Source organism: Protopterus annectens, chromosome 15.part0 (genome assembly GCF_019279795.1).
Source record: "Protopterus annectens isolate FY-2018-M chromosome 15.part0, PAN1.0, whole genome shotgun sequence".
In the NCBI taxonomy this organism is placed as follows: Eukaryota; Metazoa; Chordata; order Ceratodontiformes; family Protopteridae; genus Protopterus; species Protopterus annectens.
In genome coordinates, this window is record NC_056749.1 from 558,136,060 (window position 1) to 558,151,077 (window position 15,018).

Here is a 15,018-nt window from a genome sequence, read left to right on the forward strand (position 1 = left end):
GTTAATATAGTCAAAGGTTCGAACAACAAAATGGCATACATTGCAATGGCCACAAGACATGGTACCCTTTACATAAGTAGTCCTGATTTTTGCACACTAGTGGGATATCTAAATCTATTGTGTACTAAAATATCTTTCTCTTGTCTTGTTTGCTATGGTATTTAAACTGAGCTTATTTTGCTATGTTTTATACTCCTTAAAGGCATTTGCCGAAGCACTAGAGGTACAATAAATTGAGTGTATTCTTCATCTGTTGCTCATCATTGATTTTTTTTTCTTTTTTGGTTGGTGTTTTGGTTATAGAAAAGGCAGGAAACAAGTGCAAACATGGGCTTTTACATCAGAAAGTTGAAAGAGATGGAAAAACTGCCCAAACAGCCAATAGACTACTATTTCTGGGCCAGAAACCACTCCTCTTGTGGTAGATGGGCTACCTGGTGATTACCTCTCCCACTGATAAGCTAGAAGGCTTCCCTCCAACACAGAAAGGCTTGTGGGGGGGGGGTTCAGAAGCTTAAATACAGTCCTGGATACAGCAAATCTGTATCTGGACTAGACTAGTTACAGGAAAAGTGGGAAAAGCGCAAACACGGGCTTTTAAACCAGAAAGTTGAAAGAGATGGAAAAACTGCCCAAATGGCCAATAAACTGCAATTTCTGGGCCAGAAACCACTCCTTTTTTGGTATGTAGGCTACCTAGTGCTTACCACTCCCACTGATGAGCTAGAAGGCTTCCCTCTAACACAGAAAGATTTGGGGGGCTCCGAAGCTTACATACAGCCCTTGATACGGCAAATCTGTATCTGGACTAGACTAGTTAAAGGAAAGGCAGGAAACAAGCTCAAATGTGGGCTTTTGAACCAGAAAGTTGAAAGAGATGGAAAAAATTGCCCAAACAGCCAATAAACTACAATTTCTGGGCCAAAAAACACTTCGCTTTTGGTAGATAGGCTACCTAGTGCTTACCACTCCCACTGATAAGCTAGAAGGCTTCCCTCCAACACAGAAATGCTTGGGGTGGGGCTCAGAAGATTACAAACAGTCCTTGATACATCAAATCTGTATCTGCACTTGACCAGTTACAGAAATGTGGGAAGCAAGCGCAAATGCAGGCTTTTAAATCAGAAAAGTTGAGAGAGATGGAAAAAAATAGCCAAACAGCCAATAACTAGGCTTCCCTCTAACATGGAAAGGCTTGGAAGGCTCAGAAGCTTGCAAACACTCCTGGATACAGCAAATCTGTATCTGGACTAGACTAGTTACAGGAAAGGTGGGAAACAAGTGTAAATGTGGGCTGTTAAACCAGAAAGTTGAAAGAGATGGAAAAAAGATTTTTTTTTTTACAGAAAAGCAGCTAAAACAGCACTAAAACAATTTAAGTGCAGTGCAAGCTACTGAATTCAATTATTGTTTTGTTCCAAGCTACTTAGGTGGAACCAAGTGTTGCAGACATATGATATGACAGTGCAGCACCGCAGTGGGGTTAGCAGTGCCAACGCAGATAGGCTCTCAAGACAGGTATGGGGTAATGTATTCCTAGATAGGCTCATCCATTTAAAGCAATGTTTTTCAAGGGTCACTTGAAAAACTACCTTGAATCTTCGCAGGGGGGAACAAGTATCATGGAAGGAGATACTGCCAGCACAGCTATCTGGATTTTTGTAAATAATTATATCATTTGGGAATTTCAGCATGATCTATATAAGATGCTTGTGTTACAAATGAATTAGAAATGTATGTCATGTGTATATCAAACTGCTGGTTCAGAATTTTGTGTTGAAAAAGTATTTTGCAAAGTGTTTGATCTTAAAATGTAACCACAGTGTGCCCTACTAGAACAGAACACAAATGTACATGCACTATTGTAACTGTTTGAATGTACACATTTCAACAGTGGAAACTTAAATACAGGAGGTTAACTTCAGAAAAATAGCTGAAATTAAATTACTTTATAGGCTAAGCTGAAGACATAATGTCTGTACTAAAAAACTTTCTGGATTGTTTTCGGAGTGAGCTAACTGCTACCTCTAAAAGTATGAAGGAATGCAATTGTTTTATGACTTCCAGCATCTGTCAAAGATCTGATGTCCATGTATTTTCAGAGGTAGATGCTAAATACTGCCAATCCAGTAGTTGGGGTTTCAACTGGGACATAGTCATATGACAAGAAATTATGTCATTCTGCAACCTATCCCACCAGTGATATTTGAGATATTAAAGAAAACTCTGAGAGAGAGTGCATTCTGTATTCTGTCTTTAGACCTGACAAGAACCATTCACCACAACATCTGCCTTGCTCTGATGAAGTAAGGTTCTAGGCAATACTATAATTCTTTTAGTTTAGATAGTTTTCTTTATTTATTTGATACTGTCCTGCAATGTTGTTTTAAATATTTCCTGTGATTTTGAACTCTGATGTCACTGTGAATATATACTGAGTAATTTCCTGTTCTTTTATTATTTATTATTAAATATATTTAAACCTTTCATTGTGGCTGATCTATCAAGAGATGTTTACGTTCTGAGAGCACTTGCATATTTATTTGGTGACACTGTGTGGGCCACTCCTAATAGCCTTGCTCTTGGTCAAACTATCATTTGTATTAATATTAATATTATGCAGTAAGATTGGACACCCTTTGTTAATGGCCTTAAAGTAACTGATAAGGAGTTGGCTAGTGGCAGTGATAACTACCATAAAAGGGGGCATAGCTGGTAAACCTGTGCCACCCTATCCCAGGTGTGTGTGTGTGTGTGTGTGTGTGTGTGTGTGTGTGTGTGTGTGTGTGTGTGTGTGTGTGTGTGTGTGTTAATGTCAGCTACTTGGGCAGGGACACAGAGCCCTGGTTGAACAGAGATGGTGCTGGAGGTCTTGGCTTGGCCACTCAGCTAAGATCTCAGCTCTCTAGCTGTGCCAGTAGGGTGTCTTACAGGTGATCTGGAGAAAGAGGGAGAAACCAGCCCTGGACTGACTGTGGTCTCTGTGTGCTCTTAAGAAAAATTGCACTTGATGCAGATAGCTGCATCTGAAAATACTGTGTGTGTACTTGTCATCCTCCCAATGTACTTCCCGCATTGGTGTTAGTGGTGAGGATTGAGGCTCCTTGATTACTGGTCAAGTGGAGGGTCGTCATATCTTGATACACGTTTGGCATGTGTGGATCATTATATTTATCTGCCACTGTTACCACTAGGCTGAACCAGAGCCATGAGTGTCTTCTACAGGATGGGGTAAGGTATTTTTCAACGATGCTTAGTGTAATAGATTGCACCCATGTTGCTATTAGTTCTCAATTTGAACCCCAGGGGAGTGGTATTACAACAGAAAGGGTTATCATTCCTTCAGCTACCAGGTAGTGTGGGATACATGGAGGTACATCATAAACATGTCATCCCAGCACCCTTGCAGTGCCAGTGATTCTCTTAACTGGAGCACAAGCCTTGCATGTCTTAATTGCTGGCTCTGACATATGTCTTCTCCTGGCACCCCTCTGCATGAGTGTCACAGAGGGTACTGCTAACTTTGAGATAGTAGCATCTTCCTGAAAGTGATCTTGTGATTCACAAGGTATTGGTGTATAGCTACAGTATGTCTCCATTAGTTGTGTGAGCCTACGTCACTTTTAATGGAGTTATGCACCTGCTGTAGGGTGGGGGTCCTGCCATTATACTTTGTGACTGTGCACTACTGTCCTCAGGATCTGCCATGAATATGAGAGATATGGCATTATTGTTAACAGCCATTGTACTGTCAACTTTGGTCTGTCGTGCGGCTACAGTGGAAATGGTTGGTTCTGGGGAAGAGCCTGTGAAGGAACAAGTACAACATGTTATGTTGTCTTTGACAACCAACATTTTTAATATATAAACAGATGATATAGTCACTTGCCATGTAAACATTAGCTTTCCTGCATCCCTTTATGTAGATAAGATATCTAGCGAGGACAGGTGTAATGGGATATAGTTTTGCAGCTTTCTTGCAGGATATGCCCCCATTAATTATTATCACCATCTATGTACTAATCTTCTTGTGTGCCACACTATGGCTGCTGTGTTTGTCTGAAAGAAAGTGTCCACACCTCATCTGATGATTTCTGTTGCATCATCATCTGCATCATGTGCCTCACATTTATGGATACAAGGTACACCTTATCTGGTGTTAATGGTTGGATTGTGAAAGGGCCCTCACCTGTGTTACTTCAGGCAATTGCATTCTGTCTAGCTTTTGTTTGTGCATGTCCTACTAGGTCATTTGTTCTTTTCTTACACTGTGCCAATGAGTGGTTTCTTCACCCAACAGTTTTTATAATTAACCACTACTTGATTCTACAGAACCACCAAATCTACCCTCCTGCAGTACAACCGAGTACAAAAGGAACAGCTAAAAATATAAACTGAAGGTTTTTAGTTAAAACTTTTACAGCACTTTTGTATCGCACAAGTAATGGCAGTTCAGAATAATGAAAATAAATAAATAAACTTACAGAGCCTATTATGTAAAAAAACATATCTTCAACCTCTTGCTCAGCCCTGATTTGACCCGTCTTCTCAGATGTTATGTCTGACATTCCCCCTGGTTTTGAAATCACTGGTGGTTGTCACTTTCTCCTCATTTGTTTTTAGATTTTCCATATGACCCTTTAACCTTTCAAAGTGGCAAAATTTTATTTCACAATATTAGATTTAATTGTTACTGATATGATGAGATGAATATTTTAAGTCTTCCATTTTAACGGTGTAATGGGTATTGTAATTGACACTAATTGTTATTCATTCTGAATTTATTAGCATGGTCAGATGTCATTATGACTTTTTTAAATAATGTGTTGTGGGTGAGTTTTTTTATTATTATTATTCTGGTTCAGTTTCATTAGTTGTGTAATATGAAACTGCTGTAAAAGTTTTAAATACAAGCATTTGGTTTATATTTTTTCTTGTGTTCTGAGTTGCACTGCTGGAGAGTGGATTTGGCGGGTTTGCTGGTTATTGATTTCTGTGTATACCTGCCTGATCTGCCAATAGATTACTTTTGCTGCTACCTGATTCCACGGTTTAAGTTTCTCTGCTTGCCTTAATCCTCCTTTCAAAAACAGACATTTCCCATATGTCCTGAGAGCATCCTTTAAAAAGGGAGGATCTACCACTGACCACAGGAATTATAGACCCATCAGCCTTACAAACTGTGATACCAAAAATCTTAATTGGCGTGACTAGCAGTTTGACTTGTCAAGAAAATATCCTGCCTAATAAATCTGGTTAACTTAGTTGAAGGGTCACTGAGGTTGTCGACAGTGGTCATACTATAAACACTGTTTATCTTGACAGGGCCAAGGCATTTGACACTATACCCTATGCTGGCATTGTAAATAAGCTTAACAAAATAAAAATAGATCCCTATGTGGTATGATGGATAGCAAACTGGCTAAAAGACAGAATCCATCCAGTGCAAGTGGCAGGTGCTTCATAAGAAAGTATGAAAGCACTAGCAGTGTACACAGAGCTCAGTGCTGGGACCCCTCCTTTTCAGCATTTACTTTTCTGTGATTCAGACTGGAAACCAAGACCACTGGCTAACTACATTTTCAGATGACTATAAACTGGGAATTATTGTCAAGACCCCCTCTGATATCCTAACCCTTCAAGAATTTACACATGCAAATAACTGGTGTACTTATCATGGGCTCATAATAAATGTAAGAAACTGCAATGCTGCCACATTTGTGAGACTACCATCGGGTCTATATTATTTCTTCGACAGCTTAGGTTGTCAAATCCTTAATGATCGACACCTAAGAGTTGAAGTTTCAAAATCACGAACGGCCATGTACGCAGTTCTATCCTCGGTTAAGAATTTGCTAGACCGTCCATAAATAAAACTAACTTTTCAACCTAAATATAGTGGGGGGCTTTCACCCCCCACATCCCCTAACTAAATATACCAACTCTGAGATCGCTCTACATTGGGGAAAGGGCAAATCCCGATAACAGCCAAGCAAATTCTTTCCCGAGGAATGAATTCGCACTTATGGCCATTCGCGATTTTGAAAGTTTGACGCTTAGGTGTCGATCATTGAGCATTCAAAAACCTAAGCTGCCAAAGAAATAACATAGACCCTCACCATCTCCCCTCAACATAAAACATAGACAATACCTCACTTCAAATGAAAATATTGCTAGGGACCATGGATCACGGGTTGATAATTCTTTCTTTTTATCATCACATGGCAGTAGAATCAGAAAATCCTACTTTACACAGTTAATTGCCAAGAGAATATCTAGACCTAAAGAGGTCACTTATACTAAACATTGATCAGGCCAATTAGTGAAGAAAGGGCTAAATAGAATATGAATGCATCTGTGTCTTCTCTGAAGAGCTGGTACTTGTAGAATTCTTATTTAGGTTTTACATTGCCATCCTTCATAAAGGACCTAGATGACTGAAATATATATATATATATATATATATATATATATATATATATATATATATATATATATATATGTGTGTATATATATATATATATATATATATATATATATATATATATATATATATATATATATATATATATATATATATATATATATATATATATATATATATATATACATATATATATATATTTAGATATGTGTGTGCGTGTATATAAATCTGTATCTAATCTATAGCTATATATAAATATATATATATATATGTGTGTGTGTGTGTGTGTGTGTGTGTGTGTGTGTGTGTGTGTGTGTGTGTATTACTATGTTTGCTTACTTTAACAACTACAAACTTCAAACTACATTGATCACAGACCATCAACAAGCTAGTACTCATGCTAAGCATGAACCACGCTGCATGCCAGACTAAATAAAAAAAAAAAAAAAAAAAGAATATTATTTTTGCAGGGGGAGAAACAGTGGAGAAAGGGCAAAATCTCACTCTCCACTGTATAACAATTCCATGCACAAAGCAACTTGCATCCTGTATTGAACTGGCAGTTCAGTAAAACAACCCTTCAAAGAAAACATTTGATCTAATGAATATACGATCAAACTCTTTGTACATGTGCATGCACACATGTATATATGTATGCATTAAGCATGTCCATGTGGGCACATATATTTTGTATAAGTAGATAGACAGATATAAACAGGTACAGATACAGACACATATCTATATATATATATACATATATATATATATTTAGAGAGAGAGAGAACGAGCGAGAGAGAAAGCATGCTATGCATATATATATAGCTATGACACACTTTCCTCTTCCAAGCCATAGTAGTATTGTTACAGGAAGTTTTTTTTTTCTAAGGTAAAGTGTAGGGTTTTGATTAGGGTCAGTTGCAGAATTAAGGTTAGCACATATTATTAATGACAGTGTAGAGGCATTGTCCTTCTACTTTACCATATTAATATGTGTTAATCTTGTCCCAAACTCCATCCCTACACCATACCTAAGAAAACACTTTCCCTTAAACTGATACTACACAAGACATTTTGGACACTGAACCCACACTTACCCTCTTACCTCCAAAATCGAATGCATTCAATCAAATACACATTTGAGCTTAAGAGCACACGTGGCATATGTTTGAATAAATAAACATTTGCTCTTTTAGTGATGACCCATATATATATATATATATATATATATATATATATATATATATATATATATATATATATATATATATATATATGTGTGTGTGTGTGGGTGTGTGTGTGTGCATGTATGTATACATATATATATATATATATATATATATATATATCTATGTACATATATATATATATATATAGCTAGACATAGATACATGCACGCAAACAACTCAATTAACTACTAATAAAGCAACAAGCAGAATCCATGTATATAATTTATAGAAACCCCAAAAATATGCAGCACCTAAAAAGAAGCTGCAATCAACTTTTAAAATATGAAGCACGCTCCATACAACACAGAAACACAAATCAGGTTTCCTTCCTTAATTAGGAGCTTCTTCGGTGTTAAATTTCACTGTGTGACATCAACTTATGTAACTTTTCTGGTGGGATATTTACATTTTTTTCAAATATAATTTGGCTCATAAACGGTGAAGAATTAGAAGAATCAAGAAACGATCGCTAAATGTCACTTGTGCTGATCGCTTGATATCTCAATGCATATATGAGCTGCTTTTCACATTCTATTTGTATGCTATTTTTTTTTTTGCCACTTGGTGTCACTATATTTAAGGACAATATTTTGTATTTGTGCATATAAATATTGTCTTCTTATTGTTTTATATTTATTGGCTGTACACTTACTGAAAAATTATAGATTCTAGTATATACATATTAAATAGTTAATTTAAGTTCCTCCTTTATAACAGTGTCTCTCATGTACCGAATACAAGGAGTGCTTATGCACCTTCTCATAACCTCTCACCCTCTCTGAGTGCCAAGTGCGCTATTATAATACAAAGGAAGCAGCCTGCTATACTCTTTAAATTGCATTGCATTTCCCTTCCCTTTACCTTAGCTGGAAATGCAGTATTGCAGTGCTGGAATCCACATAACCATTTGAAATGTCAGGACCCGCTAGAGCAAGACCTGAAAAATGGAGACTGAATGGCCAAAAGAACGGGCTTACATATACTACGGCAGAGATGCCATTTCTCAGAGTGTTTCTTTTTCTCCAAGGTGTGGCAATCTTGGTGGTGGTATATATAAGTTCATTGTGTGTGGGGGCTTGCTTCCCTTCCAGAAAGAAGTTTTAAGGAGAAGAGTGATTTTTGAGATTTGCTCTTCTCTGGGTTTTCTGTCTCTTTTCTGTTCAGCTTTTTGTACCCGGCATTTCGAATGCTGACATTTAAGTTGAGAGCCAGAGTCCATTCTGCTTCACTGTGTGTCATTTGGATTGATTTTGCACCCACCTTCACTGCATTATCATCTGCTCTGCATACCTAAGGTTTATAGAGCTGCTTTACTGTGCCATACTGCATGCTCTCCTTTCTCGTGCACTGAACTTTATTTCAGTGGAGGTCAGCGTGCAGCTGAGATAAGGAATGCTCACTGCTGTAGCTCAGTGCAGTATTCACTTCATACTGGCTGCACTGGTTATCTACTGATAGCTCTGCACTTGTTTTTAAGACTCACATGGCAGTTATCACTGTAGCCAGAGTATTTTCTAAGCTGTGATTGAGATTCAAGAAACGTTAGGCATAGACAAAGGGATAGTTGCATTTAAGCATAAGATGAAGTGGGTGGCAGGTGTTTAAAAAAGGTATCAGAGCTAAGTGCATGCAACTTGTATCTCATGAGTCCAGATGGATGAAATCAAGATTTACAAGCAGTGAAATGGCCAGGACTCACAGCAGGAGTACACATACAAGGCTTAGCAGTGCACAATGACATTTGAGGCATGCAGCAACATTTTAAGGAACTCCAGGCATGAGCCACCTCAATACTGTTTGCATTTAGTAATGTTATGTGTACCTACCTACAGCACATCTGAGTTCTTAACAATGCCTATATTAGTTTATCTTAAAAACTTTAACTTGTATGGGCCTTTGATTGCAGTCCCATCCTGATGTTATTATAACATTAGGTTGTTTGTACACCTTTTACAAATGGCATGGCTGTTTCCCTTGGCTCCACCAAGAATTCACCCAGCACCCTTGTGCCTATTAGTATGAACCTCTCTCTCTCCACCTGTTCAGTGCTCCCTACCTGAGCTGCCATGCACCCTAGCAATATTTAAAGATGGATTGCCTGGGTCATATTCTGGGTTTATCCCTGTACACCACCAGCATTGTCTGCAATGTGATAAAATGAATGCATACACAAGCCTTACTGTCATTTCTTTATACTCTGCATACTAATATCACTATATCCTAGTCCTTTCCTGAGTAGTCTGCATAACTACAGTTTTTATGCTACCTTCTAAAAGTACATTTTCTAAAACTACAACATGTTATCTGACAGGTCAGCACAGAGAACTAAGATTTCAAAATATGATGAGCTTCATTCTGGAGTCCTGACCTTGATTTCCTCAGTATCCGCTTGCCAATTAATTGATTCTGAATAAATCACTAAACCAGACTGTGTCCACAGGAAGCTCCCTGACAGAGGAGCATATGCCAACTGAAATTCGTTGGTCAACAAATAAATAATTTAAGTAAATCACTGGGCTTCTGGCATTGCATAGCATCAACTTTGAGTCTTTTCTTCCCTTCCCCTTGTTGCCTCCTGTTTTATTGTTTTTTCCGGTCACCCAAGTCTAGCTGTTAATGCAGTGTTGGAATTATTTCATCTCATGCACTCCCTCTACCATATTCAGTTTGCTTATGTTTTATTAAAGGAAAGATTATTTGTATGTAGTCTGAACATGTGTACTTCTAGCTCTGTTTAATTGACCAGCAGATGTCATCTGATTTCTCAGTCGTTTAAATTCAGTACTTTTTTTCTTTCTCGTTGGGAAGAGGAAATGAGTGAAGTGCAATTACTTCTTGCGAACTGTGTGACAGCATTCACTTAAAAACAGTGTCTGTGTTGGTGGGTTAATCAGTGACATCAAAGACATCTTTTTAACTGAACTCGGACATTGACTTAAATCAAAATGAATGTGCATTGTTTTATTACATTTTACTTTTTGGCAACTCTTGTACGCAGTGAAGTGAAACCAGGTAAGTAGAATTACATGTGATATTAAGTATTTTGGTTTTTCATATGTTTGCAATTTTCGGCAGACAGCACAGACTACCTGCAAGTTAAAGATATTCTGATATATTTTAGTTTGAGGTATTCTTTAAAAGAATGGTAAACTGTAAAATGTATTCCTTATACCACCATTAGTAGCACTTACAGGATAACAAACGGCATGCTGATATAAAGAAAGATTTATTACTGTTCCTTTTCATATCTGTTAATATTTGACATTGTAAAGGAAGATGCTAGTTCACACAAATGCAGAAAAGTTAACTTGAGCATCAACAGCTGCAGAAATTTAAATGAGGGTGATATAATATACATCACATCCATTTAGTATCAGTATGAAGTTCAACCTGAGGGTCTATGTGACTGCTGTGGGAGTATATATGTTTAAATATGACGAGCACAGAGATGTGGGAAATGAGACCAGAGCATATGTAACTGTAGACGTAATAAACTCTAATAAACACAAACCCCATTACATTGCAAATCCTTCCTCCTCAGAAAGATAAGGAGCAAATTCATTGCAGCTGATGTTTTTAATGTAAGTGTTTTAAGATTCATATTTGTATGTGCTGAGGTTGATAAAACGTTAAAGGAACATGACCGGTGAAAAGTGGCATACACTCATAATGTCTGACAGCTGGGCTGATTGTGACTAAGTTTCTTACCTGGCTTTTTATATAAGAGTTACCTTCTTACAGATATGTAGCCTACACATTTAAATGTATACAGCACAGTGGGTCAGTTGTAAGATCTCTTCCATGCAGCTCAAGTGCTCAGGATCATTGTTCACTTCTGTCCAGTGTGTCTGTGTACAATTTACATATTGTTCTTGTTCTTGCTTAGGTTTGTCCTAGGTAATCCATGTTTACCACAAATGTGCTGGTTGACTGCTACACTAAAATATCTTTATGGCTTGAGTTGTGGATGAAAAAGCCTTTGGACTGCCCCATTCATCCTAATCACAAATATTAAATAAAACAGGCATGGTTGATGGCTTATTCAGGTTTTCCCAAAACATGTGGTAAGAACTATCACACCAATTGTTAAAAGGATGAGGGTGCTGGGCAGCTGGGACCTAAGCAGTGAAATGCAGGATACCTTTAAATGAGACGTACTAAAAGGGATACACTAAAGCATGGGCAAAATGAGGATATTATTTGCTGTGTAGACATTAAAGTGGTAGTCTGTAATCATCTACTTATCTAAAACACACATACGCACACACACACACACACACACACACACACACACACACACACACACACACACACACACCTATATAGACATCTAGAAACAAAACATCTACTATCAGTGCAGGATGAATGAAAAGTAAATTAAGGGCTATAACTTTTATTTTAAGGGTAATGCACAAGATGGTTGTAGGTTTGATAGGTACACAAAATCTTTCCTAATAACTTTGTGTAAAGACAGACAGAGCAGTTTTCAGTGACTATATGAGCTTGTATCACTGAAAGCAGTGAAGCATACAAGTAGATTAGATCGGAGCTGGTAAACTACAAACTTTTATTTTAAGAGCTGATACTTGCTGTGGTGTATGGATTAAGGAACTCAGACTTGGGTAACTCCAGGATACATTTTGCTCATAACTGGCTGGTGTGGCTGTTGATACACTGATCTGCTGTTATGTGATCTCTGAAATGGGCAGCTGAGAAATGAAAAGCAAAACAAGCAGCTTTGCTCAATAAATGACGTTACGAATACTTCTCTAAACCTACTCCCACAGTGCAGCAACTTTACTTGGGGATTTCCATCTACATGACATGTGCCCATGCTTTTAGAATGATTAAGACTTTCTTACCACTTGGGTACATTTTACTTGACAAAGAACAGCTTCCCCTGAATGCACCTGTGTCCTTGACGTAGCCTGACTCATAGCAATATCTTTTTCTGTCTTAATGCGTAGCCTTGCATTCATTATGTTTTTGTGGTGCAGTCCCACTGTATAAATGTCTACACCATCACTGAAGCTTAAAAAATGCATGTACGCAAAAGTAGTAGTCGAATTAAACAAAACAAGATGACAAGAATGGTAGCTAATATAACATTCCACCCATCTGAATCATTCAGTGGTAACCGTTTATTGCCCTTAGGCAAGGCGAGCATATAACAATGATTATGTGAAGATAAGCTTTTCTTTTTTTAGGCTTCTTTAACTAGGTAACGGACTATTTAACTACTCTTTAAGTTTGGAATTTTTTTTTTTTGGAATGAATATAACCCTGAAAAATGGCAAGCAAACAGTTTTGGAAACAGCTTAACTTGTGATAAAGTAAATACTATGAATATCTTTCTGTTTATTTTTATTTAAGCAGCTGACTCCCACCAGAGTCAATACCCAGCTTCAGTATCTAGTAATAAACTTGTCATGAAAAATAACAGACATACTGAAATAAAATTCCATGTTGTCAGTGAGATATGAAGTAGATTATAGTTTCATATGTAGAGATAGGGTCTGTTTATTTCAGAATAGTGTGTAGAGGTGACAAATGGTATGTCACGATCTGTTTTACTGCATAAATACTATAACGTGTGAATAGTTAGGAAGAAAAACAAAAAAGAAACAATTTCTTAAAATGTTAAGACATTTGAGAGAGAAATTTACAGTAATCAGTAATATCTTTTTGGCAAAGAATCTCCTCAGCAAAGGTTATTGAAACTTGAAAGTAACTCTTGTTAATGAACCCTTATCCGACCTGCATTAGACTGAACAGAAAATCGGTTGATAAAGAGCTTCAATTAATAGTGAGCTCAGAAAATAATATTAAAAGGAAAAGAACATATATATGTATATATATAGATATATATATATATATATATATATATATATATATATATATATATATATATATATATATATATATATATATATATATATATATATATGTATATATATAGATATATATATATATATATATATATATATATATATATATATATATATATATATATATATATATACAGACACACTTTTAATAGATCTGGATTGCATTTCCATGGCATCATCGTAGCCTAATGACCACCTGAGCTCTTTGTTTACAGATGGTCCCAGACCAAAGCTTGCCCAGTCTGCCTGTTATTTATCCGCATTGGATGGTGAACTGTTGCAGCGTGTGACTATGTTGCCTCACAACAAGAGGTTCTCCAGTTCGATTCTTGGATTAGAGCCCTTCTGTGCAGAGTCTGCCTATCTTCCATGTGTTTTTATGGACCAGCTTTTCTGGTTTATGCCCACATTCCATAGACATGCAGAACATGGATTAGACACATTAAACAGGCTGCAGGTGTAAGTGTGTGTCCAAATATGTGGTGTGGAAGAACAACCACGTCAGGGCTAGTGAATTGGTGGTGTGAATATTGGCTCTAGATGATTGTCACTGTTAATAGGGTGGACCCCATGTGCAAAAATGGGGAAAAGGGGGTTGTAGATGTATATGTACACATACACACGTGCGTGCACACACACGCGCACACACACACGCGCACACACACACACACACACACACACACACACACACACACACACACACACACACACACACACACACACACACACACACACACACACACGAGAAAATGTATTTTCTTCAGTTCAGTCTTTCTCAAATTCTAAATAAAAAAAAGTAAGAGAGTAACAAACCAGATAGTCTCCCCTGGTCTGTTCATTTCTATATTTTGTTGATGCATTACAGAAGCTAGCAACTTATCCTTTCCAAGTTTGCTACTAATTGCTGAGATGTGTTCTGTGTATTACTGAAGTCCTTTACAGTTTTTGAATTTAATACCTTGTAGGAAGGTTATTCCATTTGTGTGCTGTATATCTGAAAATAATACTTCTACATGTAACCTCTGAGTTATTTAAAATGTTATGATGCATCACCGATTTACTTCTGGTAGACAAACTTAATCTCATAGCCCACAGAGTTTGCTTGATTTTCTGGTATTTATGAACAACACTGGGTCAACAGTAAATGCAATCTAAAAATGTGCATAAATGATGGGAATAACTAGGCATTGCTTACATCTCCCAAACTGGGGTAGGGAGTAGAGACAACAATTTAAAATTAAGTGAATGGACATTATTAGGGAGGTTAGATTTTGGTATATAGCAGTAGCTCTTGCAGTCTGACAACTTTTCTTGTAAAAATAAAATCATTTAGTGTTTTATGACAAGACAATAGAAGAAAATAGGTGCTACTGAACCTTAATATTTTTACTATCAAAGCCAAAACTGACAGGTAGCATAGCTAAAGTTTGAATTATTTTCCAGCTGAAATTTCATTTGCAAATCATCTGTAATTACTTGG

General features: G+C 37.0%; 1 protein-coding gene across 2 annotated transcripts in view; it reads left to right on the forward strand.

Annotated features, from left to right (window-relative positions):
- LOC122789919 (cytokine receptor common subunit gamma-like) overlaps positions 1–15,018 on the forward strand; it is a 1,562,088-nt gene that overhangs the window by 730,146 nt on the left and 816,924 nt on the right. The window contains exon 1 of one of the 2 annotated variants that reach the window (XM_044057379.1): positions 10,347–10,662. The exons of the other annotated variant lie outside the window; for it this stretch is intronic. Within the exon in view, the coding sequence (XP_043913314.1) occupies positions 10,596–10,662 (67 nt within the window). The 5' untranslated portion in view covers positions 10,347–10,595. Of the gene's footprint in view, positions 1–10,346; positions 10,663–15,018 lie in introns of those variants that run through there. 2 annotated transcript variants of the gene reach the window in all.